At 39.8% G+C, this 24,025-nt stretch overlaps 1 protein-coding gene across 1 annotated transcript in view; it reads right to left on the bottom strand.

The window, feature by feature from the left end:
• cfap61 (cilia and flagella associated protein 61) overlaps nt 1–24,025 on the bottom strand; it is a 42,892-nt gene that overhangs the window by 16,182 nt on the left and 2,685 nt on the right. Inside the window, exons 5-17 of the mRNA XM_084738115.1 lie at nt 23,748–23,815; nt 23,538–23,658; nt 22,188–22,320; nt 20,932–21,120; nt 20,640–20,725; nt 18,372–18,411; nt 16,806–16,942; nt 16,529–16,655; nt 15,344–15,421; nt 14,506–14,712; nt 12,616–12,744; nt 6,315–6,442; nt 550–642 (exon numbers count right to left, since the gene is read on the bottom strand). Coding sequence (XP_084594241.1) covers nt 550–642; nt 6,315–6,442; nt 12,616–12,744; nt 14,506–14,712; nt 15,344–15,421; nt 16,529–16,655; nt 16,806–16,942; nt 18,372–18,411; nt 20,640–20,725; nt 20,932–21,120; nt 22,188–22,320; nt 23,538–23,658; nt 23,748–23,815 — 1,536 coding nt within the window. The remainder of the gene's footprint in view (nt 1–549; nt 643–6,314; nt 6,443–12,615; nt 12,745–14,505; nt 14,713–15,343; nt 15,422–16,528; nt 16,656–16,805; nt 16,943–18,371; nt 18,412–20,639; nt 20,726–20,931; nt 21,121–22,187; nt 22,321–23,537; nt 23,659–23,747; nt 23,816–24,025) is intronic.

Raw genomic sequence — 24,025 nt, 5'->3', positions numbered from 1 at the left:
TTTCTTCTCTTTTGTTTTACTGTATGCACAAATAAAGAACTAAAAAAAATATTTAAAAAAAAAAACCCTGAAATCCTTTTGCTATACTTGTTTAATTACAATCTGGAAATCATTTGGGTTATATTGTATATAAGTTATATTGTGATATTAGAAGGAATGCTAATTTTTACATTATTCTCATTTTAATTTAACAGGGATGTTTAAAATGATAATTTGACACACATTTTGCATTTAACACATGTTGCGCCTCCTATAATTTGAAAATAGTCATAGGCCATTTTATGATTTCAGTAAAACTTTGATTAATTGTTCAGCCCTAGTTTAACTGTATAACTTAGTGGAATTAAAATCAGTAACTGCAATTTCTTAAACTTGGGTAAATTCATGCACATGTGAACAATGATTAGTTTAACTACTCATAAAACAATTACACAGGCTAAATGTTTTCAGAACATTCTCATGGTATGTTCAGAAATGTCTCAGTTATATAACGTAAGATGCCAGAACAAAATTTTCCATTTTTATGAGTGTGTTGTTACATTCACTCACCTTGTGGACAGAAACCCGACGTCCTCGTGGTTGTAGTCGCTGGGGAAACCGTGTGTGGAGATGAGGGTCAGGTTGTTGAACTTCAGGTGAGGGCTGCGACAGAACAAACAACACTGAAAAGCTGCATGAGTGCTTATTCACAGAACCCGCTGAATACAGACAAGAGGAATGTTTTCTGGGGAAGGACGACTAGCAACTGATTCATCCAGTGACGTGCTGCAGCATTTAGAGAGCCCGACTAATGTCAGCCATGTCAAGAGAAAGATAAAGAACATGTAATGAAACTCCTAACATTACTTTATGTAACAGGAGGGTCTGAATCGTACATGAACACAGTGATATGTATGAAAAGATGTGTGGCCCTGCACTCTTTATATATTAGCTCCTGCTGCTAATATAAAGGAAAATGAGCTCACAAAAAATCTGAATGATGAGTTAGTCAGATCAAGGATTAGCTCAGAAGAAATCTGTCTCTTCATATAGACAAAACAGAACTTATTTTATTTGGAACAAGGCCGAGGATTGGCAAGTTACGGTCCTTGACAGATTTTTTTCCACTCAAATGTTGATCATCTCAGGTGCTTCTGAGTGGAAAGATGGAGAGAGCAACACAGATGGAGGTGGATAACAGAAGTAGTTTTGGGGGAGAAAATCTCCTATAATTAAAACGTTTTAAGGCACTGAACATATACAGTACACAGACACAGGTGATTTTTACTCATCATGACTGATCAGACCTCTTCTCAGGTCTGTGTGGGAGTAACCAGACTGTCTGATCAACATCTCTCTCATCGTCCTGTTGGTCATGGTTCAAACTACAGGGGAGCTGAGGGGAGCTGAAGGGAGCTGAAGGGAGCTGAGGGAGCTGAAGGGAGCTGAGGGGAGCTGAGGGGAGCTGAAGGGAGCTGAGGGAGCGAGGGGAGCTGAGGGGAGCTGAAGGGAGCTGAGGGGAGCTGAGAGGAGCTGAGAGGAGCTGAGGGGAGCTGAGAGGAGCTGAGGGGAGCTGAGGGGAGCTGAGGGGAGCTGAGAGGAGCTGAGGGGAGCTGAGGGGAGCTGAGGGGAGCTGAGGGGAGCGAGGAGAGCTAGGAAAAGGATATTTTGTTTGTTATTGTGTGACTTCTGTGAATGTGAACTAACCTTTTACAGCATCAAAGAGCAAAATAAACGATCGAGGCAGCGGTGGACCAATGACTCCTGTGTTCTGTGAGGTAAAATTACTGATTTTGTCAGTGGAGTTTGGTTGGTTTGGAGAGAGTGATGTTTGGCTGATATAAAACTCAAAATTTCAAGGCAATGGACTACAACATATTTTTGAGTTTTGAGCTGAATTCAAATTCTGAAGTTCGGAAAAGTTTCTGATCTTTTGTTGAGATAATTCACTTTTCCTCTTTAGATAAACTTAAAGCTTTGAATTTTAGAAACTCAAAACACTATTAAAAATGAGTACATTCACTGAGGTGAAAGTAATATTTTCAATTAAGACTATTTAATTTTTCAGACACTAAAAAAGACAAGTCAGCAGCTCACTGTGACCAATTTTTGATTTTTTCTTTAGTTTCTAAAACTCAAAGAATCAAGTTTATCTAAAGAAGAAAAGTAAATGATTTCAACTAAAGATTATAGGTCAGCAAAACTTTCAAAACTTAAGGGCTTGAGATGGGTTCAGAATTCAAAAATCTATTTCAGTGTTTCTGCTTAAGGGAGTTTTTCCTCACCACTGTCACCAAGTGCTTGCTCATGGTGAGAACTCTTGAGTACGGTGTAGATCTGCTCCATATGAAAAGTGCCCTCATATCATTTCTGTTATGACTTGGTGCTATAAAACTGACTTAACTTTGAGTCATCTTACTAAAAGACATACAGGATCTTATAAACATCAACATCAAACATTATAAAACAAAACAAAATCTCAATGACTGAAATCTCAAAGGAGAGTAGAAATCTTCTCTCCAGCCTATTGATGCATTTGTGGTTCCTGATCATGAAACATCCTGAGCTGCCCTCCTACCTCTGTGTGTTTACTGTCCACAGTATACAACATCTGTTGTGATGCAAATCACCTCCTTTGTGGAGGCCTACAGGACATTAAACAGCTGATAACAGCAGCTCCGGCTCCTTCGTCCACTGAATAGGCGAGTGTGTACCTTGCAGTGTTCAGCCTTATCACACTGACGCCTCTGATCGCCTCCTGCGCTGTTCTTATCTCAGCTTCCTGCTAAATTAACGCCCACCGGCACAGATCTACAGCGCCAGGCACCAAAATGCTGTGAGACTGACTGCATTTAGGTTGAATGACTGCTGTGTTATATTACTCACCAGCAGTACAACTGGAAAATACAGGAATATACGCTATGAGCCCAACCAGCAGAGAGAGAATCAGGTCTTTATAATAATTTTGGATTTACATGTCTGTAGTCAGTGTACTTCCTACAGCACTGTATAAAAAATAGCTGAGATGACGTAAAGTTTCGCCCAGCAATAGATAGCAATCTATTTTAAGCAATAGATTTTTGAGTTTTGAGCCCAACAAAAACCTCTTTAAGGGATAGTTCACCCAAAACTGAAAATTCAGTCATTATCTACTCACCCTCATTCTGACTGATTGGTATTTTTGCTGGAGTTTCACAGCAAAACGCTGCTGCAGAATCTCCCAAACAATAGAAGTGAATGGTGACCAGTTTTCAGACTTACAAAAACAACAGGCTATAAACATAAAATGCCTCCATACTGCGCGTCTGGTGAAATCTAAGTTTCCTAAAGCCCTGACATGTTGTTTGCACACCGTCACACCACACACACACCCACAGTGTGCATGTGAATGTGAACGTTGCTCCAAGCCAAAGATATACAGTGAAGATTCAGGCTAAAAACGTGGTGTAAATAACAGTTTTAAGTCAACTTGGCATGTTGGTACTTTAGGAGACTTACATTTACAGTTTACAATTACACCAAACGAGCAGTATGGAGGCATTTTATGTTTATAGCCTGTTGTTTTTATACATTTTAAACTGAACTGGTCACCATTCACCCCCATTGTTTGGGAGATTCTGCAACTCTGTTTTCCTGTGAAACTCCAGCAGTGTTTCATGGACTAACAAAAATACCAATCAGAATGAAGGTGAGTAGATAATGACTGAATTTTCAATTTTGGATGAGGTATCCCTTTAAGAGTTTTTAGTTGGGCTCAAAACTCAAAAATCTATTGCTGAGCGTTGCCTTGAAACTTAACATCATCTCAGGTATTTTTTTTACAGTCAGCTGGTCAGATTTATCAATCAGAATTTCCAGAAGTATGAAGTAAAGAATCCTGGAGTGTCATCACTCAGTGGTTTGATCCTTGATGTTGACGTGAACAACAACAATAATAGTGATTAGACGTCAGACAATGAGTGCAGTCAAACTTTCCTTGTTAATCTGTGCCAGAAGGTGGATTTATGCTGCAGCACTGAGGCATTAAGGCCCATTATTGGTGTCTGGATGTGCCTGAATCAGAAGCTGTGGATTTGCTCTGTTATCAGCCGGTGACAGACGGCCACGGTGACCCTGCAGCCTGACCGCGGCGAGCAGAGGGCCGTGCCGCCGCAGAGCTCTTTATCTGTCTGACCCCGTCCCAGCCGGTAATGGAGTTGGTGGGGGCGGTGCTGGTGCTGCTGGGCCAGATTCAATGAGCACATGGAAAGCTGTGTCGGGGTGGGGTGGGGGGACGTTTGGGCAGGGCTGATAAGGGGGGCCCCAGCAGGCCGAAACTGACCCATCATTCACCCTCTCAATGCGTCGCCGCCTCACCATTAGTTCAGCGGACACTAACTGCCTCATTAGTCAACTCATTAGTAACAGCAAACACAGATCGCTGCAGCAGATCCCTGACGGGGGGAAACAGTGGAGTGGCTAATTAAAGGGGGCCAGCGCTGGCCCCGCTGAATGCCAGGCCTCAGACAGCTGCGTGCGCCCGCCCTACCACCGTGCCAGGCTCGCCAACGCTGAGAGCTGCGAGATCTCGCTTGCACAAAACAACGTCCTCGGTTGCCTGGCAGCTATCGGCCGGTTCTGAATCAGCAGCCCTGCGCTTCTTATTATCTGCTGGAGCGGTTAATCTCACAAAGGCAGGACGAAGGCAAACATGTAAGACGTCCGACCCGGAGTCAAGTGACATTTCCACAGATTGGATTCCTGCAATAAAAGACGATAAAGAAATGAAAGAGAAGCCTCATTGTGGGGCTGCTTTCCCTAGGTTCAGGGTTTCTGTGGACACTGGAGTGTTTCTCTACAGACACATCAGAGTCTGTGATAAATATGATCATGGGAATACTTTTACTATTTCACCTCCTGCATTGTCTGTGTGCACTTCACTGCTCCACTGTGTTTACTGGTGCTTGGAGATACAATTGATGGTCCTTCTGTTACCTGCCTGCAGTACACATACACACACTAACTGACACATTCACAGGCAGTGTTTCCTCTCCTTAGAGAGGTCCTGGGTGGGTTTAATTACAGCTTGGTGTTGGTATTACTTCCATTCACATGACGCGTATCAAATGAAGTACTCTATTAAGGATTCAATGTTAAGGTCAGAAATAAGGTTGGGGCGACTGGACGAATATATCACCTATCAGTGATTGGCTGAATCCATCAGTGGCTGTTTTTTTGTGGGGGTGATATTTGTCATTTTACTTTACTAAAGTAACGGTCTGCAGAGTGACAGCTGCTCTCATCCAGCAAACAACGAAACAGAGAACAGCCTGCAGAGTCAGACTCTACACTCTCTTCACACTGAGAATTAAAGATTTAATTCAATCAAACCAGAGTTGGTGATTGTTGAAAGAGCGGACAGACTAAGTGTGGCCATAAAACTGATTCTGATGTTAGCTTTGATTTTGGACTCTGTGTTGGACATTTGGTGACGTTAGTGGACTCCATTTCTGAGCTAATGTTAACTAGTGTTGCATATTGTTAGTGCTGTTGGTACTATTCATTTGTATGCCTGTATTTGTCATGATAATTTTTTAAACTGATTTTGCTTATTGATTTGGTATTGTTTGTACTTTCCATGGTGTAATCTCAGCATCATTGTAAATGACGGTCACCATCAATGATTTTTCAGAGAATCTTAAATAGATGTTGAATGAATTAATGTTTAGGGAAGCAGAAGAGAGGGCACTCAGGAGCATAAATGTGCACTTTGTATTTTTGTCCCGAGGTCCTGAAGTCCAGACTGTCACAGACAACCAAGAAATTTGTGGGAGATTGGGAATACAAAGATATTAAAATACATAAATTGCTTCAGATTCTTACATAATGCACCTTCAACTTATTTTTAAGTTTTGAAGAAATGCATTGTTTTAGTTTATATTGTGCTCACATGATGCTTACTCCTAGATAAAAGATAAAGCTGGTGTTTTTTTTTTTTATTTATCCATAAATCCCATAAAAAGACTCAGACCAACAATATGTGTCTGTGGCTCTCAGCTCCAAGCCCATTACTTCCTACAGAAAACATAAATCTTCAGAAAAAAGGTCACATTTGGTGCTCTGGCGGGTATTTCTGGCAGCAGACTGCTGTGTGCTCTCTTCTTGATGGGAACTTGGAGATGACATGGTACGTACACAATGCACAGATGGTGAAAAGTGTGTGTGGGGGGTTAATAGAGGCCCAACAGCAAATTATTGCCCCAGGGCTCCTTATGAGCTTAACCCAGTCGTGGTTACAGAGGAAGATGAAAATGACAGAAAAAGCCAGGATATATACAGTTTACTGGGAGACTCACCAGAAACAAAGCACCTCCAGGAAAGATAAACCCGTGTCTGACGCCCCCACCACCACAATCCTGGCATTAATGGTGACCTTTGGCTCCATAGTTAACTTTCTGCTGATGAGACTGAGAGCAAACGGTGCCTGAGAGAAAAGAAACAGAGAGAAGACAAGCAGTCAGATTCACCAAAAAAAAGATCTGGAGGGTATTTGTCACTCCCAAAATGACTGGTGCCATTTTCTGAAAATTAAATCATCCATCAAATGCGTGTCGACTAAATTATTAATACACTAAAAGCATTAAAAAATGATGTGTCCAATTTTTCCCATTTGAACATCGCAGGATGAAGCAGGGACAAGCTTTCATTAAAGCACTTAATCTGCCTGCTGAGGAGACGGTCCAGCTCTCAGCCAAAAACCTTTATCGTATGTAACGTTTAAGCAAATCTTACACTCCTGAAATCTGTGCCAAGTTGAACACCGTCCTTTTACAGGTGGTTGGCAAATTCAGATTTTCCAAATGACCACGGGAGATTAAAGAAGCTAAAGTAGATATCTTGAGGCTGAGATATTTCACATGAGAATCCAGCTGACTGAAAAAGGATTTAACTATCATCATTTCATAAGCTGAAGCACTCAGGTGACTAAAGAGAAAAGTTCTGCATCTTTAAACCTCTTAGGGCTTTTATTTTTCTTCAAAATTTTGTTCTTCATTGAATTTGGCAGAACCATCAAAAATCCTTGTCTTTTGGATGTTTTTTGGGACATTTAGAGAGACGTAGAAGGATGTCAGGAAATGAGGAGACAGAAATGGTTTCCAGTGAGTTCATAGGAGCCCCATAACTGTGTGAAACTATTAGTTGAGTGAATCATTTTCTTGTGTGCATGATTCTGTTTCTGTTTAGCTAGACTTGTGAAATCCATCAAAGGTCTGTGTTTCACTTATTTCTGTGTGTTTAATTTGACTTTTTTCAAAAATATTGAGACTTGTAGACATGGACTTACACAGTTTAAAGGAGCACCAAGTAAGAATTGTAAGATTTTGACCACCTGCCAAATTCATCCTAAAACAAATAAGGGGCAACGCATCACCATCGTAAATGCTAACTGTTTGCTGTTAGCTCAGTTAGTTGAATGGGCACAAGAACCAGAGCCAGTTGATCGGGCAACAAAATCCAGATACGGCAAAAACATGGCGGTTTCAGGAGAGAAGTCAAGGGTTTACTTTGACCAAACCAGAGAGAGAAAAGAGATATACTTGATTTCAGAAGGTCCACAGTTGTATTTTTGTTTAAAAAGGAAAATAGGTGAAAAATTTTTTTTAAATATTTTATTATATTTTATTTTTGTTGCAACTTATTCCTGCAATTTCACTGCAAAAAATGCCTAACAACATTGCAACATGCATTGCAGTTTATTTGGAAAAGCTGCTGTAAAATCAGACATTTTAGGCCACAACAACCATAAAAAGGCTGAGAAATCCTGGAGGAACTGATATGACGTAACGCAATGCAACATAAAAGAACATAACGTAATGTAACGTAACATAATGTAACCTAACGTAATGCAATGCAACATAAAACTTAATGTAACGTAACGTAACATAATGTAACGTAGCGTAGCGTAGCGTAATGTAACGTAATGCAGTGCAAGTCAACATAATGTGACAAAACATAACTGAATATAAAGTAATGTTATTTAAGTGACTGTTAAATTTAAAGTCTATGTTGGTCGTTGGTTTCACAAAAGACATGAACCCCGGTCTCTAAATGACAGAATAGTTTGATGGCTATATTCAGTCATCATTAAGAAAGTCAGGTAATGTATTATAATGCAGCACAACATAACACAGACTAATGCAATGTAACATAACACAATGTAATGTAACGTAAAATTAAATAAGTCAGCGTTGACCATGGATTTTCACACGGGGCATAAACTGGTCTCCTGGGTCAAAGTCCTGTGTTTGATACGTCCATCCACCCCTCACCCTGTGCAGGCTTTCTCACTCTTCATCTGCTCCCGTCTTAATTAATACGACCACAAGAAGTCGCCACCTAACAACAAACGTAAATGTTGTAATAAGCTGCGTGCACAGGTGACCTATATGTCAGTTTGTCCGGTGAGGATGGGCTTTCACTGCGGTAAATGCAGCTTCACATTCTAATGAGATGAAAACACTGGGATCAAACGTGTGACCTGACTGTTGAGGAACACTTTTCCACAATAATTACAAAAGAGTCCCACGGGAATTAGTCGAACACTGCTTTCTAATTTCCTAATTCCTCCACCGCCAAGCGTCTCTGGTCCGCGCCCTGTGATCGGAGGCAGCTAATGGCTCCTTCATCATCTATAATTAGGCAGATTGGCCCCACAATGCACCTTGTTGGATGAAAACAGCAGTGAGCGAAAAAAAAGGGGGAAACCCGAGGGTGAAATTAACCTTTGTGTAATATTCAAATAATTTCCACACAGGCCTGTGTGCCTGACATCTGTCACATACTGAGAGCCGACGTGGCTCAGGGTTTGATCAGCAGGAGAATAAAAAGAGCACATGATAACTATATGTAAGCATGTTTTAGAAAAAACAAATGATGTAATAAATATTTTAGTAACAATAAAGCAAAAGCAGCTACATGAGCGCCAACTCATACTAATGAACATGTTCCGCATTTGTAAATTTAAAGCTGCAAAAACTTTTTTTCTTTTTGATTCTCTTGAACTTTCATTATTCATTGTCTCACACAAAAAATGACCTGCAAAGCCACGTCAGTGAGAGTTTGAGAAGATAATTTGGAAGGATTTTTTAGCCTGGTGAGCTTCATTAGAGTTGCAATCATACTTATGTCATGGACATGAAACTCATTTGGTTGATTCAGAAACATCAAAAAAGTTGAATGAAAAAAGAAAGGAGAGAATTTTGGTACAAAACATCCAGTCACAGAACTTTCACAGGAAATTGTTTTGTGATACTTGCAACAAGATAATCTTAAAATTGAAAGATCACAGTTTGGTTAGGTCTAAGCAACAAAACTAGGTTAGGTTTAGAAAAAGAGTTATGTTAAAGTAAGTATGTTATATGACGTGAACCACCAAAGTCATGTGACAAGTCACGTAATTTGAGTTGACGCAAGTCACGTGACTTATTTAGCTTGAAAAATTCAGTCACAGCACTTTCTGCTTTTTGTGATACTAACAACAAGCTAAAGCTGAAGATTAATTGTTCAATTAAAATAATTGTAACTGTTTGGCAGTTTTATAAATGTTGTTGTTAAATTCCAGCTCCTACTGTTCGAGTAGATCCTCTGTGATGTAAAGCCAGAGCTCATGATTTATGTGCTCACACTGTACGGTCCAGCCGTCAAGCTGCAACCTGAGTGCTCACACTGAGAGTATAAAATAGAAAATAAAATGGCCCATCAACCCCTGTGGACCATTCCTACAATTAACAATTGTCAATAAAGATTTGTTTAAAGTTTGTTTGCTAGCAATAATGCTAACAAAGCAACAAGGTGCTGCCTTGATCATCAGTGCCAATATTAGGGTTGCATATTTTGTGCATTTTTCTTTATCAGTAGTTGAAAATACTAACAATGAATTAATCGATTAACAGTTAATAAGATACAAAATGCATGTTTTTCTCATTTTCTTCTCATTTTCATTATTTCTCATTTTTTCCTCATTTTAAGTTGAATTTTAAGTTTTCTTATTCAACAAATGGGTCTGCACAACAAAACAATGTCAAATGAAGCGCAATTATCGTCATTTTTTCTTTTTTTTAAATTCTTTTTTTCTAACTTGAAGTCATAAATGCATCACTCTACATCTTCCCACTCTTTCCAGCACCCCTTCCCCACCTTCATCTGTCCAATAATGTCTAAAATTAATGTGTTTCACTGGTACTTTAGATTTCAAAATAGAGAAAGTAGAAAAGGAGGAGAAATCAATTCATAAAAAAATAAGAAGCAAAGAATTGAGGGAAAAAGGCAAAACTAAAACAAAAAAGAGAAAAAAAAACAAACTATGTTTTGTATGTGGGCTTTGATTATTGCTGATTAATTATTGATTAATACATTTTTAATCTTGTGAATTCTTAATGCCAATTAATCAATTAATGAATCATCATTAAAAGTCATTGTCCATATTTTCTGTCCATGTCACCATGGCAGTTTCAGTCGCTCTGTGTGCTACGCTGCACAGGTGCAGTGACACTGAAAAGATACTGAACTGACTTGTGGGTCTGATTCAACATTTCAGACACGTCAGAAATTCACCTGAACGTCCGGCAGCAGTTCAGGTGCAGCTGATTAATTCTCGATCCCCCGTGCACGCTGCACCATGAATTCAGCAACTGTGGTGTATATTTTGTTCCCAGATTCAACAAAGGAACACTCTGAATTTGCTTGTGAAAATCTGGACTGCGAGATACATTTATTGGAAGATGTTACTGCTTATCATTTCCTATAAAAGTCATCCATCAAAACAATTTTAGCAGAACAATATTTGCAAAACACATCAGATAAACAATAATTTCTAAGCTGTGTGTCGTGCAGATGCCGTATTTTGACATTTATTGAAAATGAGTATTACTTTACACGCTAACACCCTGTGCTTGTTATTGCATGTAGACAAATTAAATGCCTCCATGCATCCATCTGAATACTGCAGGAATTAACCAGATGAGGTATTCACTTGAACAAAGCTCCTGCCTCATCTGCATGTGCGGTGGAGCAGGTGCAGCAGCTCTTATCACGCTGGAGATGCCTCACCTTCCCTAAACACAATGACCGCCGCTCTGTGTAATATGATCCCGTATTGACAGAGAGGGAACAGGTGCTTTAAATTTGATTAATCATCTCGAGGCCGACATCAGGAGGCAGAGGCGAAGCTCGCGGGCGAAGCTCTTATCTGCACGGAAGCCTGGAAATCATGACTGCTGCGTTACCGAGGTGAAGAGGGGTGGGCTGGGTTTGATGGAGTGAAATGAACATGTGAGTGAACATGGTGACGCCTCACGCTGCTGTACATGTGGTAAATATTTGAAGTGCGGGACATTAAAATAAATCACAGCCACATTAAGATCAGTATGGAAGCCCTGAGAGGCAAGTGAGAAAAACAAGCTGGTGATCCATTTAAACTGTTTTCTCTCCTGTGTTATGACTTAAGAATAGGTGAAAAAAAAAAGATTTTGCCAGGAGAATCTTTCTGAAAGCATCTGACACATGTGTTTTGAGAGAATAAAGAATATTAATATGATCAACACTTTACTGAAAAAATATGTTTGTAAAAATGCTGCAATCTGAACAGCAGCCGGCCAAATCCATATAAATAAACACGGGGGAAAAAGTGTTTATAGCTGTTCTGAGTAGCTACACTCAAAGACAGGTAGGAGAGGCTGCCATTATAAAGGAGTGAGTTACAATAATCAATAATAAATGGGGATAATAATAGTGCATACTGAGCCGGTCTCTCCTCAGGAGCAATCATGATGCTGCACTCAAGAAAAGTGACAGAAGTAGTTTTGCAAAGTACAAGAAAACAGAGAGAGAAGTTCAGATCTATGTACTTTTTCAGCTTCACACACCTGATCAACTGCTGCATAAACCAGAACCAGAAAACTTCCTGTGACTCAGCGCTCGGAGGTTTGCGGGTCTCAGGAAAGTACTTTGGTTGAAGGATACTGATGCCTTAAGAGCTCCTACAAAACTCAAACTTCATATATCTATGATTCTTCAGGAATATGATTCATGATATGATTCAGAATCTTCATTACTCAGTGAGGAATTGCGTATTTGAAGTCTTGTTTTATTTCATTTTTTATTCAGGTGGGTCAAATGTGGGAAAGAGGATGGAGAGAAAAAAAAATAGGAGAATTACTGATTCTTCTCTTGATTTTTTCCCATGTTTGTTTTCGTGGTTACAGGTTTTGATTTAGGGGTTATGGAGGAGAATTTCTGATCCTGCTTTCGATTTTGTTCCACTTTTGATTTAGAATTTAAATTGTGACATGTCTAATTTTAAATTAAATGGGCAACTTATTTGTTTGCTGTGTTTTAGTGTAAAAAAGCTGTTTTGAAATTCTCTTTATGGATTAGAAAATAAAATGTGAGTGTTCATTCCATCATACTGTTTTCTGTGCTGGAGTTTCTCCCTCATACCTTTAAGTGCAGCACATTCTGTGTCACTCTGAGCTTTTTCTCTTTAGAAACAGCGCCGTCCAGTGGTCACATTAACTCCCTGCTGCGCTCCCTCTGTCAGCAGCTAATCTACATTCCCTGGCAGGCGGCTCCCTGTCAGCCAGCTGCTGCTGTGCCCACCTGGTCCTCGGTGATCTGCCTGGAGGGGGCGTTGATGCCAAGCTCCTCCAGCGGGTAGATGATCTGGCGTCGCGGGCGGATGGGGACTGCGCAGTTGAGGACAAAATCCAGATGGTGGACGCAGGAATTCTGGGTGCAGAAGAAGAGGGCAGGATGTCAGTGAGCTCAGAGAGGGAAAAAAATCCCCTCGGAGGTTAAACAGCAGCAGTGTGGGGGGGCTCTGGAGGCAGCAACAGAGTGATAATGAGCTCCGGTGAAGAGGTTAGATGATGCAAGCTTTACACCACTGATGTGAGCTGCCTGGAGAACATCACCTAATGCTTCATCCACGGCCTGATCAGAGCTAATTCTCTGCTTATCTTCTGCCATTATTCTATTTGCACATCATCATCTCCCAATCTGCTGCTTGTTTGTGGAAGGTAATTAGCAGAGGAAGTGGAGCCCTCTACACGTTGAGGAAATGTCTTGTTATGGTGTGGAGAGGTGGAGCTGGCAGCACTGTCGGCACCTGCTGCCCCGACCCCGGGGACAGCAGCCTGCTGAGGGCCACACGCTGCAAGAAGTGACCTGCTTAAAACTGCAGCATTTTCACATGAACAAATCCATCTGTGTGATCAACATTAACAGCTACAGGAGATAATTTTCATCATTTTTAATATCTGAGATCATGTAGGTTTGGGGCCCCATCTTACACTCTGCACAAAGCGGATGGAGCCTGTGGCACAGGTGGCAGTGTTATCTTACACCGGTGTGATTGTTATTTTAGCCATGTCTACACGATAGCAAATGAACTTGCACCTCGTCTGTGCAGCCATGAGCAGCAGGTCTAAAAATTAAGGCAAAATTAAGGCGTGGCCCGACACGTTTGCTATCTGGTGCTCGGTGCATTGAGTCAAAACCACTTGTGCCTTAGACCGGCAGGTTTAGACCAGCTAAAACCTGGTCGAAGGGCAAAGTCTGTCTGCACAAGTCAGCGCACACACACACACACACACACACACACACACACACACACACACACACACACACACACACACACACCCCTCCACAATCACAAAACACCTTCATTTACTTAAGCTTGTTTAATTATTTTCTATATTTTCAACTCAAAGATATTCAGTTTACTGTCAGAGAGGAGTAAAGAACCAGAAAATATTCACTTTTAAGAAGCTGAAAATGACAGTTGACAGTTCCACATGTAGCTATTCAGCCAACATCAAAATAGTTGCCGGTTATTTAAATAATGGATTAATACTCGATTAATCATTACAGCTCTAAGGTGAGCTGTAATGAGCTGAGGGTGATTTAACAGGCCATCACATTGTTTTTATTTTTACTTATCAGGAAAACAATACATTTTAGCCCAGTTCATAAATAAGTAAAGTGCATTTAGATGTAATTAACAGGTTCTTTTTTCCTCTCTGTAAAATAATGCACACATTTAAATGCTTTATAAAAGGTGTACTGTAGATATGAATCTTAGATTTGAAGAATTTATTCTACAGTTCTTTATTTATTTGGCGACCCAAATAAAATCTCCTGTGAGCCACCTGTGGATCCTGACCCAGTGTTTGGGAACAGCATCAGTATTAAACTGAGACTGTTTCCTAAGCAGTTAAATAATCCTTGTAGTATCTGAAGAAATCACCATTTCCAATTTTCTTGTAGGAGCCTATTTTTTTTTTTTATATTCATCCAATATGTGTTAAAAAAATTTCTAAAAGTGAAGGTGGCACTTATGTCACTCAGTGATGAGTTTCACTTGTTGACAGAATATTTTTTGCAGCACTTGAACTGACGATGTGTATCTGAGCTGACATGGACAGAGGCTGGAAGGGGCCCAGCGGCAGTGAGGGGCCAGTGAGGGCCTGACGGTCCCTGTGCACCCACCTCCTGGCTGTGGTCGGTGGGGTAGAGTCTGTGGTGCAGGCAGGATTTGTGAGCCAGCCGGAGGACTTCTTTAAACAAGTGTTTAGTGAAGTGCTGGTAGGAGGGTTTGAGGACAAAGTGGAGAATCCGAGCGTGTTCCTCGTAGCGGTGATGGCTGAAATAGATGAAGTTCTCGATGTTGTAGTGGGCCCGAATGTACTCGATGTCCTGACAAAAAGACAGATTAAATCAATAATGAAGTCAGGTTTCTGGAGATAAACTCCAGAGTTGACTGATTTGATTTAATGTTATTTTGTTTCATATAGTTCATTTGTTTTTCTTCCATTAAAAGGATAAGAAACAAAAGCCGCTGATGGTTGTAGCATAATAACTGTTTCAGTGACATCTTTATCACATCAGAGCAACATACTAACTGCCTAGGTTTTTTGAAATTACACTGAAAAAATAACAGAAATAAGAAGTGAATTTATCTTAGCTGCAGACTTTTATTTACCGAAATCAGAGGTCTGCAACCTTTACTCTCAGAAGAACCATTTTTGGCCAAAAAAGAAAGAGTCTGGAGCCACAACTATCAAATTCTCAAAGGTTTCTGTTTTTGGATTTGGCATATAGTAAGCCGAGGGAGACTCAAGACGGGCCACCAGAAAAATTTAGAGGAAAAGGCAACAAATCAAAGTACATTTTATTTGACCAAATCTTAAAAAATCCTTGGTGAACACTGTATAAAGGAAAAAGAAATAGATTTTTTGAGCCTGACTCAAAAGTTTTGAAAAAGTTTTACCAACTGATGTTTTGTTGAGTTAATTTACTTTACTTTTTTAGGTTAACTTGAATCTACCTGCTCATCTCTGATGATCAGTATCCCCACAACCTGACTGTGCACCTGAGCCACGAAGGCCTGCAGAAACACACCGTCCTGACAAACACAACAAAACAAAAATAATGTAAATGCACATGTTTATATTGAAGTGAATATGAGCTGAATGCACCTTCCTGTATCAGTCCAGTGCCATGAATACTCATGAAGTGGCTGCATTCTCATTTGAGAAGTAATTATCAGTTTTGGAGCTGCAGCAGTGACAGCTGGGGTGTCAGTCAGAGAGGAAAATCCGTTCAACTGAATTCTCACCAATCTGTTCCCTGGCATACGTGTGATATTCCTCGTTATTCCAAGACAACCATCATCAGTGGCTCCAGTCACACCCGATCGTCCAAAACAATCATCATTTCAATTTAAAAGTTAAAGGGCGCCCAGTTACAATTTCAACCTTGATATTTTCTCCATTTACTGTTTAAATTAATTAAAATGATTTCCAGACACTGACCATATCACAGCCAGTTTCTGTTTAGGAGGATAAATTGAATGATATTGAGCAATTTATTGAATTTCTTGCATATTTTAGCTAGATGGCTGGTGGCTACATCAGTTTTAGCTGTAGTAGCAGATTGCTACGCCATAAATAAAAAATAAAACAAGAAAAAAACATTAAAAAGTACATACATGAGTATATTTAAAGATAAGGCAGATAGGAATCATGTAGGAACAAGAGTGGAGGAGTAACAGATTCTTTAATCAAATATTTCCTTCATTAAGATCCATTAATATGAATCTAGCAAATTACACATTATGAATAAAATTGCTAAAATAATAGAAATCCAACAAAAAACACAATTATTGTACACTGTAAAAAAAAAAGATAAAATTGAGACAACTTAAACTTAAACTTTTGGGTGAACTATCCCTTTAAGGTGACTCTCCCACCTTTGAGTTTTTACAAAAAATGTTTTTACTGGCAAAAAACGCAGAGGAAGTAAAAGTATATTTTGTCCCTGAGTGTCTGAACTGAACCTGTAAAAATTAGGATTTGTAAATTACTTGAAAACATGATTAAATTACAAACATGAAGTACTGGACTGTTCGTCTCTACTGGAAATCAGAATCATGATAACTGTAGTCTGAAAGAAACACACAGTGTGTAGAGTGACTGAAGGTTAAACCCAGGTGTGTTGATACGATACTGACCGAGTCTCTGCGGGTCTCGTAGAAGCAGTCCAGGTCCTGCAGCAGGGACTCGTTCAGTGTCAGACCCTTCACCAGATCAGAGACGGCTGGCCGGTCTGCAGCCACAGCCGTCCTCACCTCCACACTCCTGCAACAACAACCGCACCATCACCAAATGTCTGTACGAGAAATCTTCATTCACAGGTGGAGCTTGTTGTAAACTGACGTGATGCTGCTGCCTGTAAGAAGCAGAAACATTAAACTCATCATCTGTTTTTTTTTTAACAGTGTGACCCACCAGAGCCCAGTGCGGTGGAGGACGTAGAGTTCATGGGGCAGCGAGCTGGTGGGACGGTGTGGCACCCTGAGGAAGCTGTGCAGCAGCTGGAACTCGGGGCACAGCGTCGGTACAGTGATGATGCAGAAGTCCAAGTCCTAACAGACACAAGACATGTTCACTTCACCGAGCAGAGAGCTTGAATACATTACAAAAAAGGTGATTTTCTGATGAATTCTCAGAGATCTTGCACCATATTAACTTTCCACAAAGTTTCCACAAATGCTGGAAATCAACACCATGTCTATTTGACATATTTAAAATGCTTCCTGGCGTCTCCTGTTGGGATTAGGTTCTGGATATCTGTTCAGATTTCCTAAATAGATTCAATTAGATTCATCAGGTTGATTTGATTTGATTCAATATTGATTCAGTCAGGGATATTTCAATGCCAAATTTTATACAAACAGAAAATGCTGCACACATCAGATTTTATTTATTGATTTTTATTTAATGAAGGACTGTTTTTCAAGACATCTTTTTGTTTTTGTTTTTTAACATCACAATAAATATTGTATTTTAGACTTTTTATCAAGTATTATAGCACAGCTTGAGTTTTTGTATCACGTCCGTAGAATCCAGTGTTTACATTTACACACTGGGACTTTACCTATCACAGATCTTGCTCATACTTTTTTTATATTTATCTCTTGCCCAGAATCAAAACATCAATATCAGTTTAAGTGCTATATTTAGAGAATTTTCACTGTTTTACCATCCTGTCAGACAGACTTTTCTGACAGGAAACTACTGTTATATAAACCAAATATCACTCAACAAAGCCAGCAAACTTGGTAAAAACAGTCATTTCCAGAACGCATGAGTTGCAGGTCTGCCACTGCCTCAGTCAGTTTGTTTGTGTAATTGTAGGACTTTGGTGTTTTAAAAGTTTAGTTTGAATTCACCAGAATCACACAAAAACCCAAACTTAGTGATGAAAGTAGCTGCAGACCAGCAACTCCCATGTTCTGTGAGGTAAAATTACTGTAATGTAAGCCAGATATCACTCTCTTCAAACCAACCAAACTCTAAAGGCGAAATCAGTCATTTTACTTTGCAGAACACAGGAGTTGCTTGTCTAACACTATCTCGATTAGTTAGTATGTTTGAGTTATTGTGTGACTTTGACTTCCTTTTAAGACACTAAAGTCACAGAAAAACAAACTCGCCAATCAAGGAAGTGGCAGACCAGCAACTCCCCTGTTTTGCGAGGTAAAATGACTATTTTTGCCAGTGGAATCTGGTTTGCAAGATCAAGATGGGTAAATATTCTTAATATAGCATACACTTGAAGTGATATTGATTTTTTGGTTTTCAAAATATGTTTTGCTGCTGAGCCTGTCCACAGCAGTACATTGCTTAGCTTCCTTCACCGGTACTCCTGCTGCTTCTCCAAACTGGAGGCGTGTCGACCTCCATCTACTGCAGATGATACACTGACTGTAGAGAAGCAGCTCATACAAACACACAAAAACACAAGAAATCCAAAGTATCCCTTTAAACACTGCATGCAAAGATGATACTCACAGGGAAAAGTTTGAATACATATGGAACAAAGTCCACTGATCTGGAAGAGAAGAAGAAGAAGAGGGGGAAGTTAAGTGAAAATATATCTGTGCCAACTTCAGAATCAGAGCTGCCAGAGCTGCTGATGACTGTGGTGGAACAACTGGCCGACCAATCTGGCCGCCGCTTCCAGCTGAACTTCTCGCCTTCAGCTCTGCCTCGCTGTCACTTTAAGCACAGCTCTCATTAATAACATGCTCACTCTCGGCAGGAAGCGACTCGACTTCATATTCAGTAACAGCTGGGAGGTAAGGCGGTGGTGAGAGCAGCTCAGCGGGAGCCAACTAACAGTCACTCTCCCTGCTTTAACACAGCATATGATTGATGTAACTCTGGACAGCTGCCATCAGCACCGCCTCAAAAATTCAGCTCCAAGTGAGGAAATATTTCACACAGAAATATGGAATACTTTTTAAAATACAGTCAGGGTTTTTATATTTCCTTGAATCAAAAGAAATGTGGACAAAGTGCATGTAAGTTACAGCATCTTATTTCCCTTCTGAAATGTTATTCATGCTGTTAAAAATGATTATACATGACTTTTTAGTTTAAATCAGAAAGTTTGATTTCCAAAATGTTCTCTATTCAGTTTAATTTAAAAAAAGTTCATCAGACATATAAGATCAAGTCGCAGAGAACATGTTGCATGGTCAAGACTACTTAAAAGGACAGTTCACTCCAAAATCAAATAGACATGTTTTATCTCTGGCCTGGACTGCCCTGCAAAGACAGAACAGTAACTCCAGAAAGGTTGAAGCTGAGAACACAGGGTTTTCAAGCTGAGGAAAACTGTATCAGATGGACAGGATGTAATTCATTCTTTTTATGTCTTTTTGCTCTTATTTAACCACAAAACCTCTGGAAAAACTTCAGGAAATATGATCGAGGTACCAACAAAACTTAATCACACTGAAATTGATATAATAAACATTAACCTTTTAACACATTTAAATAAGTAAAGTCAAGTTAGTCAACTTGACCACACCAAATGTAAATTCCACAAGAGTCAAAAACTGATAAGGACTTAGCAATAATTACCAAGATGTTAGCTCACTGAAACTGATCAATTATCCATTTATTTAACAGTTAGGGGGCTTCAGTCAAGGATAGCTGTGTGGCTATCACTGGTTAGCTTTAGCAGGATTTGATTTTCATGTAGTTCACCGCTTGACTTCTTTCTTTTTTTTTTTTTTATCTCTGTTTTGTTTTAACTGCATGTTTAAAATGCTGTTTTCTTTGAAATCATGCATTAATATGGGATAAAATAAATGTCAGCAAGTTAGATTTTCTGTAAGATAATGCACAGACCTTTGTGATCTTTCTACAGATCTACACCTGCCAACCGTATCACTGTGCTAGCTAGCTCAGCTGGTGCAAACCTTAGAACTCAGCCAAGGGGGACACCATTTCTGTCTGCGTTAATATTTTTGTCACAAACACGAGCCTCTCATGATGCATGCTCCCTTCTGCACAGCGATACAGTTGGCGGCTGTAGTTCAGGAGTAAGAAAACGGCTCCTGCTGCTCACAACAAGGTCGTCTCATCAAAGTCATCTCTACGGCTAATATCTTCAAAAGTGGGCAACTCATTACAAATCAGTCCAGATGGATAAATAGCACTACAGGTAAGAGGGGGTGAACTGTCCCTTTAAAGGACAAAGCAGTCATTGTTCTAAAATCCTCTTATTGTCAACAAATCCAATGAAAAGACCAAAACCAATGTCGTGTTAGTGGATTTCTCAATACACTGTAACTTCCTGTCTGTGGCTCTCAGCTCCAAGCCCATTGGATCCTACTGAAAAGATGTAAATCTTTAGATACACCTCACAAATAAAAAGTTTCAGTCTTTAAAGAGACTTGCTAATTTTCTAATACAGCTACTAACTGATTGTTTTTGAGTTTTGTTTTTAAGGAAACATTGCATTTTGATGGGGACTATTTTCAGTGGCAGATTAATCCATATTTGTTGCTTTAGTGAGTATTTGGGACAGCAGGACAGTGTGTGTATGAACAAACAATGGTGTGTGTGTTCATGGTAATGAAAGAACATGTCGGCCAGTGCAACACTGTGGCTCACTGATGTGTTTTTAATAGTTTTTAAGCAACAGCGGAGCTCTACTGCACAGGATGAGGATGAGGATATGTGACATATAGAGAACATAGATTATTGAGATTATTATTTTTGTATAAACTGACAGCTCTCTAATTAATACCTTCCCCCTCACCTCACCTCATTTCATAATTCTTGTCAATAACGAAGAACTGAATACAGAAGGCGTTGGATTTCTCTGCTGCAGTCGAGAGAATTTCCTCCTGCTGAGATGAAAGTCACAAGAATAACAAACAAAAAAAGACTTGGAAGATAAAGATTAAAAACGGAACTAAAACAACCACAATGTCGACTTTAATTGTATTAATCAAATTCAAATAGTAGCATGGAGACATCACAGGAATGCTTCCTACTTATGACAGTAGCTTCATCATGTCTTTGTTTATCTGTAATGTGAGTGCAGTTAAGTTACCTGCTGTGAACTGGAGGTGTTTCTGGGTTCTTCTTCATTTTCTCTGGGGTCAGACTGAGCGGCAGCAGCCTCATCGTATTTTATTTGTTTGTACAAACTATTAAACTCGCTCAAATCAAAGCTGTCGTACAGCCGTTTCAAATCAACATCAGAGGTGACGCTGATGAAACCAATGGTGTCTCCGTCACTCTGTGGAGAACGAGAACTCACAGACATCAGTACATCAGTATATATGGTCACACTCATATTTACCAGCATGTGACTAAAACTGTTTTCACTTTCTGAGTCTGTGCATGTGTCATGGCAAAATATGGACACAGCTAGGAACTAACAGATGGTTTTAAGTATTTTCCCAGGTGTTTTTATGTCTGTGGACAGAGTTTATGAATGTGATATTGTCACAACCACACAAGATAAAGTCATGAATGTTTACAGAGGGGCCCAACTGATGCAGACATTTTGATTACGTGAAAGATTAGGTGATATTATCGAAAGCATCAGAACAGCTATTACATGGACCTTGAGATGATTATTATAAACATTGTCAACAATGTCATTAAAAAATATAAATATATATATATTTATAAATAATGTTTTAGAACATGATCATTTATCATTCATCCATCCATCTTACAGTTTTTTCATTATTTGCAGCTTTTCTTACAGACAGCTACAAAGTCTCATGCTTTTGGATTAATTTTAGACTGACACGCTTGTGACTAAAAACAGTAAAACAACTCTAAAACTATTTAAATGCCATATACTGTAGCTTCAGAGAAAGTTTAAGGTGTTTATCAAACAGAACAGCCCAACCCTCTGGGGCAATGTTTTCCTGTTTGTTCCCTGAGTGCTGAACATATTCAGACAAAAAGCCCAAAATGCTTCAGATGTCTGGACACAATATGTTCAGTGAGAGCATGTCTTGGCCAAGTATCAGCTCGTATCTGCCATATGCTGCCATGAACACATGTCGGCCCGACTGGCGGGGAAGGGGAGAGGAGATCTGTCGTCTCCCGCGTCCCGAGGGAACGCACCCCAGCAGGGTCTCTGACAATCAGTCAAAGCATCATCAGTGAGCTGATGGTACAGTATGTTCAGACTGGAACAGTGGATCAGAAATGACTGGGAACAAGTCGCGTCAGGTCAGACAACCAGGAGGGATGAGCGACAGTGAATGGTTTCTAAATATTCTGTGAGTGATTTCTCAAAACTGTGATCTAATTTTATGCGTTTAGGTGAGAAGAGTCGTGACGAACCTCACAAACAGCGGTGTGATTTTCCTCATTCTGTGCATCAATGACCTCTGCCAGGAAGTACGGCTCGTTGACTACTGACAGCAGAATTTTCTGCTCCATGAATATGCGCATGATGTCATCATGATCTTCAACCCTGTAATGTACAGAAAGAGGAGCATCCAACACTTTAAAGCTCCACCAATCAATATTTTTTATATATTGTAATGATAACTTTTCGATTAATTGTTCAGCCCAAGGCAAGACCATACTAAAATACAGTATTGCTAAAATATGAACTTTATGGTGACTGATGAGGAGCAGGAGATACCAAAGTACCAATAATGATGTGAGTGAAGCGTAACCATGGTAACTAAGGTTGCAAATTGTATGCTCTTTCCTTAAATCGATAAAATCATCAGTAAAATTAACAATCAATTAATCAATTAAAAGATCTTAAAAACCAAAAGCATTTATTTCCACGGCAACATGTTCCACGTTCTCTGACTGCATCACATACACTCTTAGAAATAAAGGTGCTAACTAGAACCATACAGGGTTTGGGGATTTGTCCCCATTGGAGAACCATTTGTGGTTCTTGTTAGAACTTTTTTATAAAAGTTCACTTGCAACCCTTTCAGAGAGTTTCACCTGGAACTCAACATAAAGAGTTATACCTACAACCATCTGTGAAGGGTTGTGCCTAGAACCCCCTGTGACAGGTTCTTCAGAGAACCCTTTTAAGGTGCAATGGTTCCACCTAGAACACTCTCTTAAAGTTCTATCCAGAACCTTTCTACCTTTCTGTACCTAACTGAAGATCACATGTGCAGTATTTGACAGAAACAACCTTAGAGGCTTTAGGTAATGCTCCTGAAAGGACTCCTCATCTTCAGGAAATGCTTTGCATCAGGGACAAGCACTGATATTTATTCAGGAGTTGGTGGAGACCAAACCAGAGCAAGAAGGACAAATGGACTTTTATTCATCAGGTGACAGGCAAGACTTCAAGAGGATGGTAATAGTACTGAGGCTCTACTGGATGTGTGTGGGGTTTGTCACTGTGTTGGGGTGTTATTCTGCCCCCAAGTGGCCAAAATCCAGTTACAGCACAACAGATCTACATCATATGTGATGAAGACATTCATTTAAATCTGCTGACAAATACACTATTGTCACACTGTGTGATTCTAATGAAATCTGGGCACAATATTTGAAGGCATTCAAGTCAGTTCACACCAAAGCTGAAGGAAAATGTTCACATGATGTCCACCATTCGATCTAAACACACCCTTATCGCTGCACTACAGGAATCTGCACTATACATACATGAGCTTAACACAAGTTTCAGGCAGATAAGTAAGAAGAAATCACCTGGCAGGGCGGATATGAAGCCTTGGGCAGTGCTCCTGTCTGTGGCAGATGAATGCTAAACACTGAGTGCCGGGATCAGTCAGGCGCTGCAGCGGCTCAAACACCTCATCCAGAGCTGGATCTGAACAAACAACAATCACAAGACTCACAAGTCTTTTCAAGGTTAATTTCTGAATGACTGATAAACATAACAATGAATTTGTTTCTCACCTAAACCACCAACGTTTGGGCTGACCAGGCAGATGTATTCAAGCTCTGTGACTGCATTAAAAACAGCTCTGCAAAAAGACCAGAAACAACATGGGAATTGTGATTTTGCAGACATTGAATGAACTTCTATGAATCTACATTCTGTCATTGTTTGTACCAAAGTACCTTAGACTGAGTTGCACCAAAAAATATTAAGTTAATCTAAGGTTTGTTCTAATCAGAGTTTAGCAAAACTAGGTTTACAATTAAACAGAGCTCTGTTGCACAATTAAAAAGCT

Source organism: Lutjanus erythropterus, chromosome 15 (assembly GCF_056507025.1).
Source record: "Lutjanus erythropterus isolate fLutEry1 chromosome 15, fLutEry1.hap2, whole genome shotgun sequence".
NCBI lineage: Eukaryota > Metazoa > Chordata > Actinopteri > Lutjaniformes > Lutjanidae > Lutjanus > Lutjanus erythropterus.
This window is presented reverse-complemented; position numbering and strand designations above follow the sequence as displayed.